At 41.1% G+C, this 22,324-nt stretch overlaps 2 protein-coding genes across 2 annotated transcripts in view; one reads left to right on the plus strand and one right to left on the minus strand.

Annotated features, from left to right (window-relative positions):
* The window catches only part of ACAD11 (acyl-CoA dehydrogenase family, member 11), a 31,654-nt gene extending 21,172 nt beyond the window's left edge, over window positions 1-10,482 (plus strand). Inside the window, exons 14-20 of the mRNA XM_010007591.1 lie at window positions 4,568-4,634; window positions 6,095-6,180; window positions 6,314-6,385; window positions 7,207-7,361; window positions 9,225-9,341; window positions 9,797-9,906; window positions 10,368-10,482. Coding sequence (XP_010005893.1) covers window positions 4,568-4,634; window positions 6,095-6,180; window positions 6,314-6,385; window positions 7,207-7,361; window positions 9,225-9,341; window positions 9,797-9,906; window positions 10,368-10,482 — 722 coding nt within the window. The remainder of the gene's footprint in view (window positions 1-4,567; window positions 4,635-6,094; window positions 6,181-6,313; window positions 6,386-7,206; window positions 7,362-9,224; window positions 9,342-9,796; window positions 9,907-10,367) is intronic.
* A 1,598-nt stretch (window positions 10,483-12,080) lies between these two features.
* Window positions 12,081-22,324, minus strand: part of DNAJC13 (DnaJ (Hsp40) homolog, subfamily C, member 13) — a 47,416-nt gene continuing 37,172 nt past the window's right edge. The window contains exons 44-55 of the mRNA XM_010007481.1: window positions 21,689-21,780; window positions 21,284-21,383; window positions 20,763-20,837; window positions 20,485-20,597; window positions 19,878-20,047; window positions 19,491-19,533; window positions 18,400-18,573; window positions 17,868-18,047; window positions 17,483-17,623; window positions 16,863-17,006; window positions 15,935-16,034; window positions 12,081-12,931 (exon numbers count right to left, since the gene is read on the minus strand). Coding sequence (XP_010005783.1) covers window positions 12,834-12,931; window positions 15,935-16,034; window positions 16,863-17,006; window positions 17,483-17,623; window positions 17,868-18,047; window positions 18,400-18,573; window positions 19,491-19,533; window positions 19,878-20,047; window positions 20,485-20,597; window positions 20,763-20,837; window positions 21,284-21,383; window positions 21,689-21,780 — 1,430 coding nt within the window. The 3' untranslated portion in view covers window positions 12,081-12,833. The remainder of the gene's footprint in view (window positions 12,932-15,934; window positions 16,035-16,862; window positions 17,007-17,482; window positions 17,624-17,867; window positions 18,048-18,399; window positions 18,574-19,490; window positions 19,534-19,877; window positions 20,048-20,484; window positions 20,598-20,762; window positions 20,838-21,283; window positions 21,384-21,688; window positions 21,781-22,324) is intronic.

Genomic DNA, 22,324 nt, shown 5'->3' on the forward strand with positions numbered 1-22,324 from the left:
GAAAGAGTGCTACAATATTTGTGCATATTTCTGCAAGGTTTTTACCTTGAGTTATCGCAGCACTTCACTGGTGTTCTTTACAGTGGCAGATAAGAAAGGCATTTGGGTAGCTTCCAGCACATCTGCTTCTTGCAAGTCATGTTGTTGATTAGAGGCCTGAGCCATATCTCTTCAAAATAAGTGAATTGCTCAGTTCTGAATGGGCTTTGTCTCAATATGGTCCCCATAAAAGATAGAACAGTTAGGGTAGACCTGAGTAAGTTCCCAGGGAAATATCTGTGTGTTGTCTGCAGAAAAGATGGTTGTTACCAGTGCCTAAGTGTGCCTGTGGGCAGGGCGTGGGGAGGCAGTTCATGTAAATCCTGTGCTGTTGATTACAGTGCTTCAGCTCCTTACAACTTTTCAGGGTGCAGGGAGGACAGAACCTTCCCGTCATGGTAGAGAAATAATACTGTTGTGTAATACAAGGATTTCAGTATGGCCCTACAGGCTCAAAAATAACTAATATTTCCTAAGAGGGAATGCAAAATGACAATGTAACTTGTTGAAGAAGCACTTGTGCCTGTGTAAAAGTGGGATGAAGGTCAGGAAAAAATATTCCTAAGTATTGTTGAGAGCAGCTGTCCTTACTGACACCATCTGAGACTGTGAGCTCTAGCTGGGAATGGGGAGCAGCCCCATTGGGAGGCAGGACTGCATAGCCCTTGCTGGTTAGCTGGAGAACCCCTGCATTGTCTCTGTCTTTACTGGTTGCAGCCAGTTTGCTCACAGCTACATTATAATCTTTACCAGACATGAGCCAGATACCCAGCAGTGTTATCTGGAGACGGTAAGGTGAAACTATGGAATACATTGTGCTAGAGGATAGAAATTGCTCTCTGTCCCCTCCCATTTTCTCCTTTAGAAGGATACAACAAACAATACCATGCTGCCATCCACCCTACTCTGCCCAGTTTCTTCTTGTAGGAGCATCCAGATCATGTGTTTATCAGTGCCTTTCAAGGAAGCTGCCAAGTCTGTAATTTCACCACAGACCCCTGATCTGTAGCAAAGGGGTAACCCACCTGGCTCACAAGTGTAGCATTCAACATGAGCAAGAGTCATAGGTATTCTGGGCATTCAAGTAGTAGATTATTCTGCTTTGGTCATCTTAGCCAAAAATTTGAAGACCAGACAGTGAAAGATAGATAACTAGTTTGCAAGAATTAAGTGCTATTGGCTTCTGAAACCAGGTTATATGTCAACTTCTTTAAGTAAAGGGTGTACTCTATGAGTCTGTGCCACATTTCATACTCTGCACCAGAAAGAACCTGTGTAAATTGATTGTGTGAAGGTTGGTAATCTTAAACATGTTATACCCCCAGACAGCAAAGATTAGGATCTTTGCCTATGTGAGTGCCATGAGGAGTCAAAAATTATAATGTATTAGTTAGACTTAACAATGTTTCCCACTGTAGCAGCATTGTGGTTTAAAAGTTTTGGACAGGCTGTGCAGTCATATATATGAAAAAGCTTGTTAAAAAGCTTATCAATATGGAAATATGCTGTAAAATTACCTTCTAAAATCTCTACTGTTTCTATTTGTTCAGTCGTGAGTTTATTACAAAACTATTTCTACCTCCTGCCAAAACGACAGGTTTTTCTGTCTCTCTCCCCCATCCTCCAGCAGCTGGTTTGAATTCTGTAAGTAATGTCCAAATGATATTTAGAAATTAATGGATTTATTCCATCCAGGCAGTCTGCATTACTTCCAAAGCACTGGAGTCTTTCAGAGTCTTACATTAAGACCGGAACTCCTTTCTGGAGTTTATGGGTCAAAGTTGCATAAAATTTGTTTTGTATTTTCAGAACTTCAGACTCCAAGGAGTGGAAAAGCCAGGAATCTGCTTTCCTTTGCTGTGCTCAGATGGGAAGAAGTACATCTGAAACTTGTGTCCCTTTTCCTACCCCTGTTTGTGTAGTGGCACTGCTCAGGTCGCTTCAGTCATCTTTGCTTCTGCACCTGTGAAACGGGTGTAATTGAACCTGTTTGTTTCCCCTCCTTGCACCTTCCTTGGCTGTCCTCTCCCTTCCTTTCCCTTAGACATTAGGAGGAAATTCTTCACTATGAGGGTGGTGAGACACTGGAACAGGTTGCCTAGGGAAGCTGTGGCTGCCCCATCCCTGGAAGTGTTTGAGGCCAGGTTGGATGGGACTTTGAGCAATCTGATCTAGTGGGAGATGTCCCAGCCCATGCAGGGGGTTAGATATAGATGGAGATCCCTTCCAACCCAAACCATTCTATGATTAGCTTTCCAGAAACTTGTACTAATGATTTATAGCATCTAAGCTGATATCTGGTTCTCAGTGACCTGCTCACTAAGTTAAATGTGAATGCTGCTTCTGATTATTTTTTCATACAACACGGTGAGACTTTCCTTTTTTTGAAGCATGCAAGTGACTTGAGGATTTGTTACAGAACAGTTTTTGTAGAGATTCCAGAAAGTCAAAATATCTTTTGTTGCAAACCTCACTTCAAGAGAGATGTAGTTTAGAAAATACCACTTGTGCAATTATTTACCTTCTGTGGAAAAGCAGAAGAGTCAAATAACCCTTCAGAATATAGCATGTGTCTTTTCAGGGTACAGCTCTTGGGCCACAAATATAAACCTACTTGGAAGTTAATGGCATATTGCAAAAGAGGAGAGTGAACAGCCAGCAGTCTGGCCCCCCAAACAGGTAGTGTTTAACAGGATGGAATAAATCTCTCTTCTGCTTCTTGGCCATCATGGTGGTGGTTCTTAGGAGGAAGTAACTCAGCTGAATGCCAGGTGATTGTATAGAGTAGACGAGAGGATCACAAACTTTGTGAGAACAGCTGCCAGAGAAGTTAAAAACTCATCTTTGTTTCTGACCTCAAAACTGGGTTGGTACAGATCAAATCTTGAGTTAAATCTCATTTTCATCTGCACTGAGATAGCGATAAAATATTCACTAATTGTTACATGTCAGGTATAATTCTGCTTCCTTTTCCCTAACTTTATTATTTCGGTGAGACTTGGAAAGGAATGAAACCATGTGTTGGTACTTTAAAAAAGGTAAGAAACCTTTTTTAAAGAAAACGATAGTGGGAATCAACAACAACCCCGTGCAACCGTACAGGCTTTGGGAAGATTGTCTGGAAAGCTGCCCAGCAGAAAAGGACCTGGGGGTATTGGTTGACAGCTGGTTAAACATGAGCCACCTGTGTGCCCAGGTGGCCAAGAAGCCAATGGCATCCTGGCCTGCATCAGGAATAGTGTGGTCAGCAGGACCAGGGAGGTGTTTCTGCCCCTGCACTGGTGAGACTGCACTTTGAGTATTGTGTTCTGTTTTGGACCTTTCTCTACAAGAACATTGAGATGCTGGAGCACATCCGGAGAAGAACAATGAAGCTGGTGCAGAGTCTAGAGCACAGGTCTTAGGAGGAGCAGCTGAGGGAACTGTGGTTTTTGCATCTGGAGAAGAGGAGGTTGAGGGGAGACCTTATTGCTCTCTACAGCTATCTGAAAAGACACTGTAGCAAAGTGGTTGTCGGTCTCTTCTGCCAAGTAACCAGCAATAGAATGAGAAGAAATGGCATCAAGTTGTGCCAGGGAAGGCTTAGACTAGACATTAGGAAAAATTTCTTCACTGAAAAGGTTGGAACAGGCTGCCCAGAGAAGTGGTAGAGTCACTATCCCTGGAGGTATTTAAAAGATGTGTAGATGTAGTGCTTGGGGATGTGGTGTAGTCATGGACTTGGCACTGCTAGGTTAACAGTTGGACTTGATGATCTTAGAGGTCTTTTCCAACCAAAATGATTCTATGGTTAAGGCTTTTAGAAATATGAGGCCATTTCAATCAATGGTAGGATCTTCTTTTAGGACTTGTACATTAAGATGCTTTATGCTACAAAGAGATGTCTCAAATGATTTTATGAATGGCTTGAAATGCTAGTGGATTATTTTCAGTTAACAATTTCCACTCAGATCTTTCTTTAAAGTGCAAACTAAAATCATTTGAATAAAGGGGGAAAAAAATCCTTCATTTCAGAGGAGTTACACTGCAGTAGTACCAGTCATCGTGGTAGTCTTTTGGGAACCTTATTTACATAATTCAGTTATAAGGCAGTTGGCATTTCATTCCCACATAGTTCTTCCAGTCTTTGTAGTCTCAAAAAGTTTAACTTTTGAAATGGCAGCATCTCACCTTCAGGTGTGCTTTTGTGGCACACTTATTTGCTTAGCTCTAATGGAAACAGAATTAACTAGATTCCATTTCAAGTACCTTCTTGTTCCCTTTTCATAGGAGTAGATGGTGGGGCTGCATCCTGGAGCATTGGATGTTTTGCTTTTCATTGTACCCCTTCCAACAAGTCAACTCCCCGTTTCATGTTAAGCAATAAGTATTTTGTTTCAATCTGATTACTCAGAGTATAAACACAGTAGATTGTCTGCTTTTGCTTCTGTATCACGAAAGGAAGGGAGTAAGATTTATTTGTAAGAAACTTTTGATTCTACATTATTTTTTTATTCAAAATTATTTTTGTGTTTCTGACTTTGTTAAGGTGCTGGGAACCCAAATTGCAAAGTTGCAATTGTAATGGGCAAGACCAAAAACCCCTCAGCATCCAGGTAAGGATTCCTAGGAGATTCAAAGAGTTACCTAAAACTTGTCCCTCAGGGGAGTCATGGCTTGCAAAAATTGTATTAAGTTAAATATCATTAATTGCCTTGATTGGTTGGATGTGCGTGTGAGTTACAGAGGAGATTTAAACCTTTGCGTGTGTCTGTTTAGGGAAATCTTTGCTGACCAATTTCCTGTTTTGCTGTCAGCTGCTGATGACTGGAGCTTCCCAACTTTTCCACTGTCACCAGCTTTTGTCTGCAGGCTTCCCCTCCTCCAGCATACTTGCTCTAGTGTTCCTGCAGAGATGTGATGAATTAGATCAGGAAATCTTTTTGGGTCCAATAACATTATTTTGGTCACACTAGTTTTAGTCTGCAGCAGTCATTTAACCAAAAACTATCTCTGGCTTACAAATAATTTTGTAAATATAGTATATAAAACAATTACCAAGAGGCAGAATTGCTTGCTTAAATGATAATAAACCCAAAACATTTCAGAATTTCCCTGAATAGAATGAGTACAAGTGGCACATCAGAGATGTGAGGTTAGCTATCTACTAAGTTTTTCACAAAGTTATCTGTAGGTATAGAAAGTTAAACTTGAAACATGGGATGTTTATTATGTGAAGTTGTGTGAGCGGACAGCATTGCACATCCTAAATCAGACCTACTATTCAATTCCTGTAAGTCTGAAATAAATAGTTGTTCAACTCTTACTACCAAACTAAAATTCCCTTTTACAAAAACATATGCAAGTGATGTACAAAATGCTTTATGACTGATTCCAGTAAAATCACACAGCTTGTAATTCAGAAGAATAGGAAGATTTAGATCTCTAAGTTGGACTTTAGCACAAATTCCATTGATTATCTTCGTAGTTTGGCTGGGTTCTGTTGAGCAGTAAACAGTAAGTTGCTTACAGCATAGGGGATGGTTTGGTCTCTGTACAGACAGTGTTGTCTGTTGAGCCCTTGGAAGCTGAGGTTCACTGAGGGGATTATGTGATACTGCACTTGCTAGAACTGGAGACTGAATTCAGGAACCTGGGATGTGATTTCCAGTTCTGTGTGACTAATAACTGACCTTAAATATTCTGAAGGAATTTAAACTTGAGGATTCTTTCTCTAAACCACAGGCGAGCCAAGGTGGTGATGATGATGGTAATACTGTTTGAAGAAAAAAAAGAAAGGCAGAGGGAGGAAATGGACTGGGTGATACAGAAGTGACAGAAGTAGTCATGTTTCAGGCACGGTGCATTATATTCCAGTAGTAAGTTTTTACTTGATCCAAGGAGTGTTGAATCTGCATGCCACACTGCATGCAGGCAGGAGGGCTGTAATCAGTACAGGTAAATCTCCATAATGGCTTTATGCAAGTGCTAAATTTTGTCTAGAAAATAAAGTGGAGGGAGGGGACAGGAAGGAGGCTCAAAGTTAATCCTGACTTGTGCATTTTGTCTTGATCAGGTACAAGCAGCACAGTATGGTCATTGTTCCCATGGACACTCCAGGGGTGAAACTGATAAGACCCCTCTCGGTGTTTGGGTACATGGGTAGGTGATAATGTTTATCAGCTATATGTGTATTAATTTTTAGCAGTCTCAGGAGTTCCAGTAATACTAATAAATATTGTATATATTATAAATATTGTTTTCCCCTGCTATTGTGTTTTCTCCATTTGTGTAGATGAGATCCATGGAGGACATTTTGAGATACACTTTAATGATGTGCGAGTACCTGTGTCCAACATAATACTGGGTGAGTTTCAGTATTCATTCCAGCAATTAACAAAGTTTTATGAAGTGGTGGTTTATTTTATCAGTCACCATAAGTTATTGTAAACAGCTATGGTCAGTTGAGCCGAAGTCTCAAACATGAGCCTACTCTTCTTTAGCAGTCTGCCTCCTGCTTGAATGTAACTTGTTTAGAGCAGAAAGGTGATTGAAGGGAGCAGGGCAGCTGTGGCTGTCATGCAAAAGTCACTTCCCAAGGCAGAGAAAAGCAGACACTGTTAGTGGTGTGCTTTCCTCAAAACCAGTTTTCATAGTCTTTACAAAATCTTTTTAAAAGTGTTCTGCTGTAATCTGTGGCCATGCAAGCCTGGGTACCTTCAGACTTAGCAGAAATGAAAAAAAAACAGAAAGAATGCGCAGGGCAGCTCTGTGACCTTCTGCAGGGAGAACTTTGCTCTACTTCTCTCACTTCAAAGAGTTCAGAATTTTATAAGTATTTCCTCTCTGCTATTTTAGCTTTCTCTCTTGAGTAGCCCATGGATCTGGAAGCCTCAGTTCTTCATACCAGATCTCACAGATGTAATTTTCAATGTCAGATGAGTAACATTTAAATGAAATCAGGTATATTAAACCCTCTCAGAAACCATCTTAAAGTGTCCTTTGTGCTGTATTATGAACAGTGTCAGTATAGATCTAGTTGAGTAAAGAAGCAACAGTTCTGCAACGTAAACTTTTAAGAAGCTGTCTTCTAGCTCTGGTGCTATGAGACCACTTCTGCTCAGCACCATGAATCATTTCAAGCAGGAATCAAGGAGTCTATGTGTGCTTGTTTTTCTTCCCAACCAGGTGAGGGCAGGGGATTTGAGATAGCCCAGGGTCGGCTCGGGCCAGGCCGCATTCATCACTGCATGAGGTCCATTGGCGCGGCTGAAGCTGCTTTGCAGATCCTGTGCCAGCGCGCAGCACAGAGGGAGACTTTCGGGAAAAAGCTCTATCACCACGTAAGCATTCTCCCTCTCTGTCTCAGTGCACATGCTCCAGACATTACCCTTTCTTTTGCCCACACACAGCCTTGTGACTCATAACGGCCACTGCAATAAGAGAGGAGCCCTAACCTTGAATAGTGTTGCAAGTGGCAAAGGAAAAATAACACATTGCGAGACTCCCACTGTAACCTACAGGACTTTTTTTTTCCTTGAAATGCCCTGGATATCCTTAGTTGGATTTGAATACAGATTTTGGCACCATGTTTTTTTTTTCTCTGCTTTCACTGATCAGTTTGGGCAGGTATTTTTTCAGGCATACAGCTTGTGTTTCTGTAGTTACAATCTGAATTCACCATTTTTGTGTATCAAATTTGTCACCTAGACCTCTCCGTTCATCATTACCAGAGACACTCAAGAGTCTAAATTTGACTTAAAATTTTATCTCCCTGATGAATTGTTAGTACTTACGAAAGCACAGACCAAACCAAGGCCAAGCTGGGATTTTTTTTTTCTTATCTTGTTCTGACATCGAAATGCAAGAGCTTAGTAGAATAATAAAAAGACGACGGTCTGCTTTTTATAGGAACCATCAGCATTTAGTAGTTGGCCTATCATATTTCAAGTGTTTTCCAGTCTTATCCAGCAGATAGGATGATTTTTGGGAAAAACAAGCAAAGGCAGCGGAAAGAAGACACTGAATTAGTGTCTGGCACAGGTTATAGAAAATTATTCGTACAGATGCAGAGGGAATAATCCTGCATATCTGTTTTCCAGTCGTGTTATTGCCAAACTTCCATTCAGGACTATAACCTAGAATTCTTAACAGTTGGATGAGGTGCATACTGTTTCTCAGAAGCTTGCTAAAGTAAAACCGAAGCCACAGAGAAGACCTGGGGGCCAATTGCACAGGCAGTCCAAGGTCTTCACAGCTTGGGGGTAGCTAGGGAAGAGGTGAGGCTGTTGGCTACTGGAAATAACAGGCTGACTGTCACCAACACCCATATGGCCCATAGTTAACCCCCCTGGAGCAGTCAGAAGAATGTGTCTGAACACCTTCACCTGCCATGAGCTGCGCTGGAACCCAGACTTTGCACTGAAGGGAGTGCTGCACATCTGCCTGTGCCTCCTGCAGCTGCCAAGGCTACAACATCTACATTCCCAGCAGAAACCTGTGCCTGAGGCTGGCTCTGGCGCCAAACAGCTTTTGCATTGACAAGCGTCACATGAACACTTTCCTTTTGTTTTTTTTTCTGACTATGATATGTGGGCGGCAGCAGGGACTTAGCTAAGAGGGCAGGGAAGAGCTGCCAATTTTGTAACTTCGACCGAGGAAGCTACTAATACATCATCGTCAAATATAATTGACAGAGGCAGCAGGCTCCACCCTGCAGCTGTTTGCCTGGCTGTGTAACACACCCCTGCCAGTAATTTAAGAAAAAAAACAGATTCTTCTCCTCTTCCCTCCCCTCCATTTTTATATACTGGGGCATGGTACACAGAGACATGGCCATCAGTCCTGGTAGCAGGAAAAGAAGAGCAGGGAGCAAAACACAGGCTTGGAAGGGCCTCAGGAAAATGGCTGCCAGGCAGAGTGGGCTGACCAGGAAATAAAGAGTGAGCCAGGTTCTGCAGTTTCCCCCCTTTTTTCCTGCCAGGAAAAGAACTGCTCTTATTTATAGTATTCCTGTGAATCATTGGGGTTTTTTTTCCCCTCATCAAATGACACGCCTCAAACTAGCTTTAATTCACACAAGGGTGTCTCTAAAATGATTGAACATGCACGTGCTGAGAAACAGAGCTGTCTCTGAAGGGCAGGTTTGCCCAGACATGCAAAGCAGCATTAAGTGGCTTTGTGTCTGTTGGCTTCGGTTTCTGCAGGAGGTTGTTGCCCACTGGATCGCTGAATGCCGCCTTAGCATAGAACAGGCTCGACTGCTGACGCTGCAAACAGCCCGCAAGATCGACATGGTGGGCAACAGAAAAGCAAGAAAAGAGGTAAGTATTTTTTGCCCAGCCTAAGACTTGGGCATACAATACCTGTGCATTCAAGTGGCTGAAATACAAGCTAAAACATATTGTTAAGTTATCCTTCAAATTGTAGAGCGTAACTTCATGTTGAAAATGTGAAGCCCTAAGACATGCTTAAGCCTTAAGGTGTACCTCTGACTAATCACTGCAACATGTTCTCAGTTGAAAACATTGACATCATTCTGATAAAGTGTTTAAAAGCTGAAGTTCACGTGTTGTTCTCTTGTCTCAAAATAATGTGAGTTTTGAGTGACTGGAAACAGTTTTACCTTAGCCAGGGAACAGGAACAGCAGAGCTCTCCTTTGATCCCTAGAAGAAGGAATGTACCACGAGATATCAAACTTTATGGGAACTGTTACATAAACATTTGCATTTGTTTATGACACTATTGCTGATAATGCGAGTTCTCTTCTAACTACAGGTAGCCATGACCAAAGTGGTTGTCCCTCGAGCTGTGCTTAAAGTGATTGACTGTGCAATCCAAGTGTGTGGTGGAGCTGGAGTTTCCCAGGATTTTCCACTGGCTTTTCTGTGAGTAAAGGGAGACTTACCTGTTTATTCTAAGCATTCTTTGTAAGGCAGTTTTATAACACCAGTGCAGGCCGTTTCACCTTGGGTAGCCCAAATAACAGTCCATGTGTCTTTAAGCTGTTAAACCAGTTGCTTTTATAGCTCCATTCCAATGTAACTGCATTGTTTTACCCTTACAAGAAAAAAAAAAAAAGAAAAGCTGGCAATGGACCTAAAATTGCTCTTATCAGCAGGATAGTTTATGTTTCTAAGGCTCAGTCTTATCCCTTATGGCCTTGGGGAAAAGCAGGCCTTCAGCACTTCCAGCCCACACACCTCAACAGTGTTGCTGCAGTATCTCCTTTCAAAGAGCCTGTTCAAAGGATGGTAATAGCAAATACAGTTCTAAGAACTCCTGCTGTCAGACAGGCTTCCTGCTGCAGCAGGAGAGACCTGCCCCTAACTCAGCTCCTCCGACACAGGTTTGCTTACATAAGGACCTTGCGCGTGGCAGATGGGCCTGATGAAGTTCATCTCTCAACAATTGCAAGATGGGAACTGCTTGAGCAGTCAAAGAAGCTAACTGCAAAAATCTAACTCATCTCCCATGGATGGAAGACTTAGGAGTTGGTTCAGTGCAATAATGATGTTGAAGGTAAAAGTGTATGAGAATACAAAAACTTGATTTTGGCTTGAAGCAATACATATTCTCTCACTCTTTACTTGTAATTATTACACTTAATAATCAGAGGCTTGCTTTTAAAAGTTTGCATAATGCCATGTAAATACCAGAATTGGTCTTGGTTCTTTATAATGCTAAATAAAATCTACTTTCTATCAGGTGTAAAGTGCTTTATTTGCTGAACTAAAGCCCTCTTTATCCTTGTGTTATATGCAGAGCAGGTTTGACTCAGCAGTTACACCCCACTTAGTTTATTACAAGCTAGGATATTTTTTTAATTACTGAGTAACAGTTAAATGCTTAGGTTAATGCCTTTATTTCCCATTTCCAAAGCTCAGCCTCAGTCCAAGCCTTTCCCCCCCAGTTCCTGCTCTTAGCTGCCCTCCTTTTCACCAAGGCTACACTCAGTTCTTCCCCCCACTCTTCTCTAGGGCTGCAGGAGCACAGGAGTCTGGGGTCAGTGTGTAGTAGTTCCTCTGCTACTCCTTGCTTCTTAGTCCTCTGCTTTGCTTCTCCAAATGCATCTTCTCCCATTTTCCCCTTATATGTGCTCCTTTTGTCTTCTACTACAACTTTCCTTTGTGTCTTCTTTTGTGCAGCCTCACAAGCCTCCTCTCCTGGCTCCAGCAGCTCCCATCCTTTCTTTAATATGTCTAAGAGTAGGTGGCAGCTTTAAAGTTTTGTCTGGAACCAGCAGTGCCTGGAACAAGACAGTTCATGGCCTCCTCTGCTGCCAAAACAGGCTCTGCCATTTATGCCCACTACACCTTTGTGAAGTTCTCAATAGTCAGAGTTCCTCAGCTCTGCTTCTTTAACAATACTCTTTCATGTTAATTGCTTATATGAAACTTGTATGAAACTTCTGTTAATCTGTGGGTAGTTCCTATGAAGATAGGACAGTTGTTTATACAGGGTTGATCAACAATTAACTTAAGGATACAAATGTTTACTTTTTGTACAAACAAATGAACGCCCCCAACACAGGGCTGGAGCTTGGAAAGAAGACACACTGTTAGGCTCAGGCTTCAGGATGAGAGTGCAGCCAGTTCTGTCCCTAAGCCTAAAGTTAAGTGTCCACCTGAAGGTTGTTCCAGCAAGGACCTCTGAGGTCAGGCAAGGTGGTGCAGTTTCAGAGTACCCAGAACTGGAAGCTTTCCACAATTTACATTCTTGGCTCACATAAATTCATTATACCTAAAGCCAAGACTATAATCTGAGAAAGCACTAATTATTGTTTATACTTTCATATGTATTCATTACCTCTTGCTTCCTGTCAAGAATATTTCCTAGGAATTTGAGAAAGTCAACAAGTTAGGGGCTGACGTGCGTTTCAAATACAAAACAACCTGCAATATTTCACTACCTGTGGTTTAGCCTGTCAAAACCTGCAAAATGCAAAATTCCAAGCAAGAATTCCAAGCAGGAACCCTGTTTAGCCACACTCTACTTAAGGTGTCTGACCACCTGTGTTCCCACTCCTTCAAAGAACAGCAGCATAGGAACACCACCTTTATCTCATTAACAAGGCTCTTAATTCCCTTTATTTTAAAATTTTATGTACATATGAATGATCTGTATAATGTACACTCAATATAGAAAGTTTTTATATACTGGATAATGTATAGAACATTTCACAATTACACTAATTTCTTACATAACATGTCAACTTTTAAGGTTTTTTTTTTGCTGAAGCTTTGTCAATTTGGTCAAGCCAGTTATACATACGAATGTCTAATGCTGTTTGATCTCAGGAAGAAGATAATGTTAATGATTAAGGACATCAGTGAACTGGTGCAGGGAGAAACCCTTTGCAAGTCATGTTCAATGGGAGTGATTACATCAGGCTGGGAAAAGAAGGGATGCCCTTTTAGGAGGTCAGTGAGGTCAAAGTGATTTTAGCCCAATTCCTCTAGACTGTAGCTCAACTCCAGTCATGCTAATTCATAAAATACAAAAAACTAGGAAAGTTTGATTCACAGTCTTGTAAACAAATATAAAGGAACAAAATGTGCTTATGTACAACAAGAACAAAAATTCTCGTGTACTTGTTTCAGCTGATCCACAGAGTGCTTTCTTGTGTTACAGTGCGAGAGTTAGAATCACTGACTTTTTCCTAAAAAAACCCAAACAGTCATAGAAAAAGGAGTAACACTGTCATTAAACACTTGGAAAGGCAGTAAGTTCACTTCAATGTGTTGGAGGAAAGTGCTGTTCCTCATCACTGGCCGGTCTGCCTTTCTGTCTCTTTCCCAAGAATTTCCGGTCCTTAGCTGACGTCTCCCACTTCGTTGTCTACTGGGGGTGGGACGTTGGGCATCACAGAGGAGGTTGTCCCTGCAGTCAGGTAACCGGCAACTCCAGGGCCTTTTGGGGGAAAGCAGAGTATTGGAGATTAGCTGTGATTCTACAGAGCAGCTGAACAGCTTTATTCCTTCTGGTAACACTCAAATACATCATATCCAACTCAACCACATGCCTTTAAGTTTCTGTTTAGATTCTTTGGACTCTAGGAACACTGAATGAAGGCATCTTGGGAGTAGCTTGGGGAGGCTGTTCTCAGCATTTTTTATTCTGATGTGCCAAATACGTTACTGAAGAGCCCCAAGCACCAGCATTATCCATCTCACCTTCCACCACAGAAGTGGCAGCAAAGAGCAGGTGCCCTCCCTTTGCTAAGGAAAGGGCCTGCTGCAGAAGTGACATGAGCTCAAGCATGCATTCTACTACAGGGCTCTGTGTTTATCCTTTTGCAAAGATGTTCCCACAGCTGCATATTTAAAGGAAACTCAATCTGCTGCCCTGTGAACAAGCAGAACTGCCTTATGCTTGTCTAGGCAGCATTTTGTGCCTTCAGTTAGAAAAAGAAATGGCACTCGTAGGGATATATGAGGTCTGTGTCAAAGATAGAACTCCTTACCATTAAAAATCTGTCTTATCACTACAGGGGCAGGCAGTTTTGCACTGCAGATAAAGCCCCTTTCCTTCAAAGCCTGCAGTTTAAAATCTAGTCATATAGAAACCTTCAACAATGCAGCAAGAGCTCATGTTACAGCATGAGGTGTTAAAACAGCAGCTCTTGGGAGATTAATGATTGTAAAAAGCTGCCAACCCACATCTTCCTGTGTTAATACAGTGGCCAACTTTGTATTGGACCTTCAGCCCACGCTGCTGATCTTGAACATTCTAAGTTCTGCTGGGTCCTTTACTCTCCTCCACTTAAATCATCCTCACTAAGTTCTCCTAAATTTACTATCCCTTCATGCCCCACCCTCCCTTCTGACACTACAGCCTGGAGCCAGGACATCAGAGCATGGTTTGTCTCCTTGCAAACAGTCCTTCACTATAACTGCAAGCAGGAGAGCAAAGCAAGAAGTTCCTTTCATAGAAAAAATAATAAGAAAAATTTTTAGAAGGTGCCTAGCTTCAGAAGGGAAATTCTCTTTGCCACACCATTGGTGGCACCTGCCATGAGCCAGACCCACGTTTAAATGCCCAAATGCAAAAATTCCACTAGTTCTCTTGTCCCTCAAATTTTCCACTACGGAACATCCCTAACATACACTTCAGCAGTTCATCTGTAGTACCAGCAAGTATCAGCCACTGCAGCTGTCAGCTTCCTGCTGCTGCATGCTTCAAGAAGGCCAATTGACTGGAGTTGTGCACTTTGGGCCCATAGGTTTGTTACAGCTCTGGGACATGCACCCATGGGAATGCAGCGAGCGCAGCGTGCGTTTTGCGAGATGGTATCTACCTGCTTTAGAGAGCTACACAGAAGTTAGCAAGCTGCCTGGCAGAGCAGATCTAAAGCCCACTTCTCAGGTGAAGGGGACTGCTGCCAGTTAGAAGGGAAGGAGAAGAGACACCTGAGGGAAGAAAAATAAGCAAGGGAAGTTTCAAGGGAAGTGCAAATAGCAAAGCAATTTGAAGCAAGACATAAGGCAGAATACAAGATAAGGCAGGTTAAAAATAAAGCTTGTAGTTTGGTTCCCATCTCTACTTTGCATTTGTACAGCATCTTCAGTCTACGTTTGCAAGCACTTAAACACTAGGCAATTTAAATGCAGCACAGGCCTTAAGGCAATTGGATAGCTATGTTGCTCCCAGTCACAAGCCTTACCTTGTCTGGTATAGTTTGGATTCTTGGCCAGTAATCAGCCAGCATTAATTTCATACTTATAATTTACAGTATTTATGAAATACCAAGGAAATTCAGTACCAGCTGAATCCAATGTTCAAGTGTTCTTTGTTGAAGTGGCATTAAGTGATGCAATAAACAGAAAACTCTGGTTCAGAGCTAAGGCAGGGAGTCTTTCCTTTGTGGCAAAATGCATCACATGTTTCAACACACCTACTCTCAAAATATCAAGCATCTGCTTCTAGAATGTCTAGCTTGTGACTTGAAAGGCTCTTGCTTAATTTTCTCAAAATACATGCTAGTAGCATCTTGTAGTAAAAACTTTCCTGTCTGCATGCACACCTCATTAATTCTGTTACATTCAAAAGCTTTACCAAAATTCCTATATTGGGTTAAATGAGAAAGTTCCATGCAGCACATGAAAGTATTCATATTGACTTGTCACAAGGGACTGTGAAGTGGTGCATGCAAGTGAAGGAAGAACCATAACTTGATTTGTTAGGGACTGTAGGATTATGTTTGTGCTGTGCCACTGCAAGCAAGAAGTCCACATCGGTTGCCATCCTAGCACATTCAGCTAGATTGCTCTTGTACACTGCTAATGGGATTGAGATGGCACACCAGGGTGCCACTTCAGATGTAGTGGCACCAGCAGGGGACTCATCCAGGGTGCACCACAGCTGTGTTTACGTATATGCCACAAGCTCTAAGTAAAGGCACAAGGCCATTACCACTAGAGCTTGGCCCCGACCGTGCCCTGAGTGTGACTGGAACAATACTACAACCACATGCCTAGCACTGAGCAGCATAATTCACATGGCCCAATTAATACAGACAGTCTAAGTGACTTTGAAGAAAGTTTACTCCTCCCCTCCTCCCTAGAACTAAAGTAGACTGATCCTGAGAAAGCACAGACAGTTAGTCATGCATTAGTTCTGATGATATCTCTGCTTCATCTCTACAAGCTACTTGCAAGACTTGCCAGTGTCCAGGCTCCATTGTTCTGATATTTTAAAAGTAGGTGCAGGAAAGACTATCCAGAGAAATACATTCTCAACCACAAAAAAGTTTGGCTTTTCTTACGTGTTTTTAAAACTTACTGTATTTTTACAGCATTGAATGTTCAGGCCAACTGATGGCACAAGATCCTGAGGATAAACATTATCTCCAGAGTCAAGTCTAACATAACAGTGCAGTATGATTCAGGATATAAATGAGAAAGGGTTGCTAACCTGTGAGGTATCCTGCTGTTTGTGTCTCAGAAATGAACAAGTCATGTTTCTGATCCTTGAAGGCACTCCACACAGAAGAACGAGACAGAATTTCATTTACCTGCAGTATTTGAAGAGATTAACACAGTGAACAAGTGACCCTTGTCATGTTCAAGGGGAAAACCCTCATTTTCTAGAAGCAAACCATTCTGAAGGCATTACCAAATAGAGCATGGCAGTAGTTCAGGCTGCAGTCTCCATTTCCAAGGAGACTGCAGCAACTTGCTTTTCCATTTGAGTTGTGCAGCTGAACACTTAATGTGGAAGGCTCATAAAGATAAGTCATTTAGCAGTTTGACTTTCTCCCTCATTCCTCAGTCAGGTGACAAGGAAAAAGCCCTGCAAGTAGCCACCTGCCATCCATCTAAAGCTGAGACAGAAGAGGACTTTTCCTGTACTATAGCAAGACAGGTGTTTTCTCCAAGTTGTCCCTATCCCCTGTCTCCCTCCCTTTGAGAAAGCTTTCAAACACAAGAGTAAGAGAAAAGCACCAAGAACTAGCACAGTTACAGGGGCAAATTTTGCAAACTTGAATATACATCCATAACACCACTGCAGTTGTCTACAGCAGTATTTATCCAGAAAATAAAAAAGCTATTTACACTTTAACACAAGTTCTGAAGAGTGGTCAGTAGAAGCCTACAAGCTTGTAGAACATTTCTGCACTTGGGATTTGTCTTTTTCACAAGTGCTCTTTACATGCATCGAACCAATTACTTGTCCACAAGAAAGAAATGGAGACATTCCAACCCATGATGATTTTGTAGTTACATGATGTTAATGTTTTAGGTAGCATGATACACATGACAGCCTAAGATTAAACAAGGTATGTTCAGAGTTTGATCTTCTAAAAAGTACAAAGCCCAGTTAAGGACCTGTCAGAACTTACCTGTTCTCCATACTGCAGGCTGCGAGACATGGATTTCAGAGTTTTAACAATCTGAGCTTTTGTTGCAGATGGGCTTTCCAGGGTCTCAAGACCAACACCTTCAAGCAGCTTTAAAAGGTAAGGGACCAAATCTGCTTTCAAAGCCTGCAAACATACCCATATGATTTGTCTTAACATGGGCTAGGAAGCTCCACACATATGATTTACATCAGTGTGAACCAAAAGTAGCAGCAGCTAAGTTGCTAAATATATTTAGCTAGTCAATTTTTCCTGAGCTGCATAAACATATAAAGGACGAAGCAGAGATCCTGTTCAGCAGTTCTGTTCTCTCTAGGTGTAAACTCAGCTGAGTTAGCTGGCACTCCTATGCTGTGCTTTCTCAGCAGACACATGCCAACACTATTCTATGCATTAAGCTTCAATATCAGGTAGCATCCTTAGATCGGTTTGCATTTTGGATAAAGGACTGACTTCTCCAACATGAAAAGCACAGTAGTTAGATGGGCTTCTGGGAAGCCTCCTGGACCCTGAAGCTGAATAGTGGCTCAATTCTTATGAGCAGATTAAATAGCCAAATATAACAATATCACATTTTTACTGACTGAGAACATACTACTTACTTGGGCTACTAAGTCATTTTGTTCCTTCTGAAACATTCGATTAAGTGCTTCACAGGCTACACCAATTACATCTGATCTCTTCTTCATTCCATTCATGAGAGGGCTAATGGTCTCTAGTGATGCCATTGCTCGAACACAAAGCTATAGAAAGACAGAAATATACAGAACACTTTATGCTAAACTTGAAGGTTATGGCAGATATAGTCAGCCAAGACCATAAATTTCTCAGTGTTTTTTATCTATTGACAGTAATTAGCTGTACGTCCCTGCTCACCTGGCACACAGTATTTATAGTCAGAATAATGCCCTTCTAGGAACAATACTAAATACAAATAACTCAAGTTATGGGTTTTTTCTCCTCTCGAGCACTTCAACAGCTCAGTACCTCATTGTCAGACAGCACGTGCATGACACGAATGGCACTTTTAGGAATGGCATTGTTCTTGTGATTCATAGCTTGGATTATCTTGTGAAGATGACCAAGTGGAGGAACTTGATCAGCTAGCTGAGGCTGGGCACTGAACAGGCACACAGTTGCTGTGGTAATGGTTTCTAAAGTTTCCCCCTGGAGAAAACAATACAACAGAAAATGTAACTCAGTAAAGCCTTATGTATCACCATCATAGTAACATTTCTCACTTGCTCTAGATTACAGATATTTTTTTTCCTTCATGCTTTTATCATGTCACTGCTTTGAAATTAGGATGTTTAGAACATGATCAGCTTGAAAAGCATTGGCTCATGTTCAGAAGTTGCCTAAATGCATCTACATGCTTTTAAAGAGTATAGAAAGCAGACAAAAAAATCATTCATGTTAGGAAGAAAGCATTAGAACTGAAGTTAACCAGATACTACATGACTAATAGCTTAAGACAGCTAAACAAATTCAAAGAGCAGAATCAAAAAAGTCATCTTACATGGGGGTTATTTTTCTCCAGTAGTTCAGTAAACCTCTCCAACAGTGCAATGAGAAATTCTCTTGGTTTCCGTAAAACCCAGGCCGGCTGGGCAATGAAAATCCTTAGGAAGACTCCCCCTACTGAAAGTTCACCTTCTGCCTCACCATACACCACAGCAAAGTCTTCAGGCAGCTGTTGAATTGTAAAGTAGAAGGTGTTATTGCCAAGGGTATTAGTGAGAGCTGTAATTGTTCCTCTAACATTACAAGTCTAAGTGGTAAGGGTCACTGAACTTAACTGTATTCTCTGAAACAGAGCTGTGCAAGACCAATAAACGCTTCATCTTGAAGGAACATGAGGTAAAAAGTGAGAGCAGGAAGAACAGTACAGGCAGGCAGCACTACTGCAGTGTACTTTTCTTTCAAAGAAAACAAGTAATGAAGTCTATAACTATACTAGTGGTAAACACTAGCTGAAGAGTAGTACCAGCAAAAGGCTGCTAAAACAGCCCTTTAATTTCTTTTTTGCACACTCCAGGGGAAGGTTTCTTGCCATTAACCTAGAGAAGTTTCGAGTTTCCACCTGCTTCAAAATAGCCATCCTGTATGAGTTTAGAATTTTTTCTCATGTTGAACTTGATCACTGTTGGGAAGAAGTTATGCCTAGCTTTTAACAGACACTGGGAAATACTACAGACTGAAACATCTCACTGATTGACCTGATGTGATGGAATGGCTCAGGACAGTAATTTTTGACACTCAGTGGCTTACTAACATTCCTGAACATTTACCAAAAGCAGATTTACTACAGCTATGCAATAAGTGACAGCACTTTTTCTCCTTTGTTGCTTACTTTTGATGAATTTTAGAATTACCTGAACTATAAGAGAATTCAGAGGATTACTGGCAGAACTACTGCCAATAAGAGTGTTTGATTTGAAGGTACAAGAAGTAACAACAGCATCAATTCAACATTGAAATTTACAGTAGGAGAGCAGTGAGTTCCTGTTGGTACCGGAAAGCCTGTCACAGAGTTACACACATGCATACATTACCAGCTGGCTCACAATCTCTCGGGATACACCCAAAGCAGAAACAGGATCCTCTTACCTTCCAGTTAGTGTCAGGGTTGTCCCTCTGAAGTTTAAAGTGCCTTTAAAAAGAAAGTAAGCTTTAACAAGCAGTAAAAGAAGCAGTTGCCTTTCTTACTTGACACCTCAGTCTCCCTATGTTAAATATGAAGTAGTTCCAGTTTCTAAAACTTATTTTCTGATTTTAACCCCCTCCCAAATCTTTCAGCAGTAAGCAAATACCCAGATTATACATCACTGGGTTACAGGTACAATATACAAACAGTGAGCAAGTTCCTTTTCACTGAGGTCTGGCTTACAAAGATTCTACTTTTTACAGGCAGAGCTCTGACATTTCTACAGCAACTCTGGTTCTCCTGCCACTAAAACAATGTCTCAGTTAAGGAAATACAGAGTCTCCACGTACTCAAGCATCATTTCTCGAACTGTTGTTGATACTTTCTCCCTGGAGTTGTCATTCCAAATTAACTCAGGATTTTCATGAGTTCCCTCAAAGATATGAACAGCAGCTTCAGGATTGTCCCTCATAGCATCCATGAAGACTCCAGGTAAAAATTTCATTAGTGTGATTCTAACCTAGAAAGGATGAACAGAGTTGACATTTAGTATACTGCAAGTCAAACTAACTGACAGAAAGATAGAGAACTCCAGGAAGTCCATTGGTAGTGTAGTAGTAATAATAATAATGGCAACTGCTAGAACACAACACCATAAAATAAAGTGTCATTATTTGAAACAGCAATAGCCAATGACAGGTCTGAAACCTAGGTATCTAATGTTAAAGCCATTAAAAATGGAAACCAAGCTGCTTCTAGTAGTTACAACAAATACAACTGCTTCTAGAAGTCTGCTCACAGGTTAAGAGTTAACTATTTTGAGTAAGCCAGATTGCTCTTCACATGAATGTTTCAGTCACAGAAGAGTGTTTCGGTTTTGGGTTCTTTGTTCTGTCTCTAGAGAGAGGCTGGTAATATACAGATAAGATTTCCAACAAGAGCTATTAAGATTCCTACCTTTGGACCCATGAGCTTATCTGCAGTCATTTTGGCAAAGAGCTCTGCTGTTTGGGCTCGGACCTGTGGATGTGTTGAGTTGCAAAACATATCTAGTAAGTAGATTAAAGCACCTGTATAAAGAAATAGGAAAACATTCTAATTTTTTTCTGGTCACAAGTAGTATGAATTCATCAATTCCACACTGATTGGTCCAAAGGGGGGGAGTGAGATTTGGCCATTGTATTTACTTTAAGGCCAGTGCTGCAGAAACATCTGCTTTCATTATACTACTGTACCTTTTGCCATGGCCTCTTTAATTATTTTTGTGCTAGATGTCAAAGCATACAAAGTTTCAAGGACGAGTTGCCGACCTGTCAAAATGAGAAGTATTCAGAACTTTGTGCCATATAGATTATTAACTAATTGGAGATTAACTAAACTGATTTTAACAGAAAGCTGCAACAAAACTGCAGTAAAGCTCATGACAATTACAAGCTTAGGAATTTTTGGCTAAATTCCATTAGTTAAGGAATAACAAATCAATCATACATTCCAGTATGGCATAACTTCTTAATTAGATGTTTACTACCTAAATTCCCTATAAGAATCAGTCAATGAGATGCTTCACAATTCAAACACAATTTGAGTACCTGCAATTTATGTTTCACCTCACACATTTAAGGCAATGCATGGGTTACACAGAATGTTTTTTTAATCATCCCCACTGAAATGCTGTTTTAACCTAACCTCTGTATTAAGGTCAGCCAGCTGCATTCTAATTAGGAGCTGGAAAAGACTAAAATTATATGGTACATACTTGAAGGTAAGGAATGCAGGAGTGCCAGTAAGTTTGCAAGAACCATTGCCTCAGCAATGTTGTTAACACATTCTTGGTTACTTGTCACTATATTCACTACCTGTAAAAGATGAGAAATAACACTTCATTATATTCCAGCTATTAAGACATTGTCCAGAAAATGCAGTGTATAGATGAAGTCAGTCACCTCATTGGCCAATATAACTAGTATTTACAATGTTTATTCCTGTCACCTCGGAGAAGAAGATGCAGGCAAGAAATTATCACTTGTTCTTCCAAGGAGGAACTGAAACTTTGGAATCCCAGTCTTGATACTTTTTTAGGTGATACTCTAACTGTTAGACAATCAGGTCTGTTTATGTTGATTATGTAGAGCATCCAGACAGGGAGTGTTGGTTTTTTTACCTCCAGAGCCAGCTGCTGCACCTGGCCAGCTCCATAAACACGCAGAAGGGAGAATATCAACTTAAAGTGACCTGTGCATTCAGATTCAGACCCTGCAAGAGACAAAGGAATTACCCTCTTCGTGTTATCCAAAGGAATCATTGAAGGCCATCCAAAGCCCACATTTCACAATACAGAGAGGTGTTAAAGAGTACAGGTCTGTATACAGTCTGCCACAGTTATAACAGCTCCTATAGGACAGCACCTGCTACACAATTATAAAATTATTAAGTCCTTCCTATTAATCTAGCTTCCATGAAGTCTCAGGTCAAAAATATTTCTAGAGGGACGAAGGATCCTCTCCTTTAAGTCAAGTAACTAAGCAAGTTCTTGGACTACCTAATTACTTGCATTCTTACAAGACAACTAAGCAAGTTCAGTTATTTTATTTATCATTGGTTATCAGTACTTTTTGTCTCCAAATACACTTAACACCTTTTCTGACTCTCCTGACTCAGAGCAGGGTTGCTATCTGCAGCAGTAACAACTGCCTTCAAGGTTACAATCACCAAAGACAGATAATCCAATCTGAGAACAACCTAACCACCAAAAAGCCATGACAGCAATGTGAGCTGTTTTTACAACTAAGAGATAACA

Source organism: Chaetura pelagica, unplaced genomic scaffold (assembly GCF_000747805.2).
Source record: "Chaetura pelagica isolate M959 unplaced genomic scaffold, ChaPel_1.0 scaffold10, whole genome shotgun sequence".
Taxonomy (NCBI): Eukaryota; Metazoa; Chordata; class Aves; order Apodiformes; family Apodidae; genus Chaetura; species Chaetura pelagica.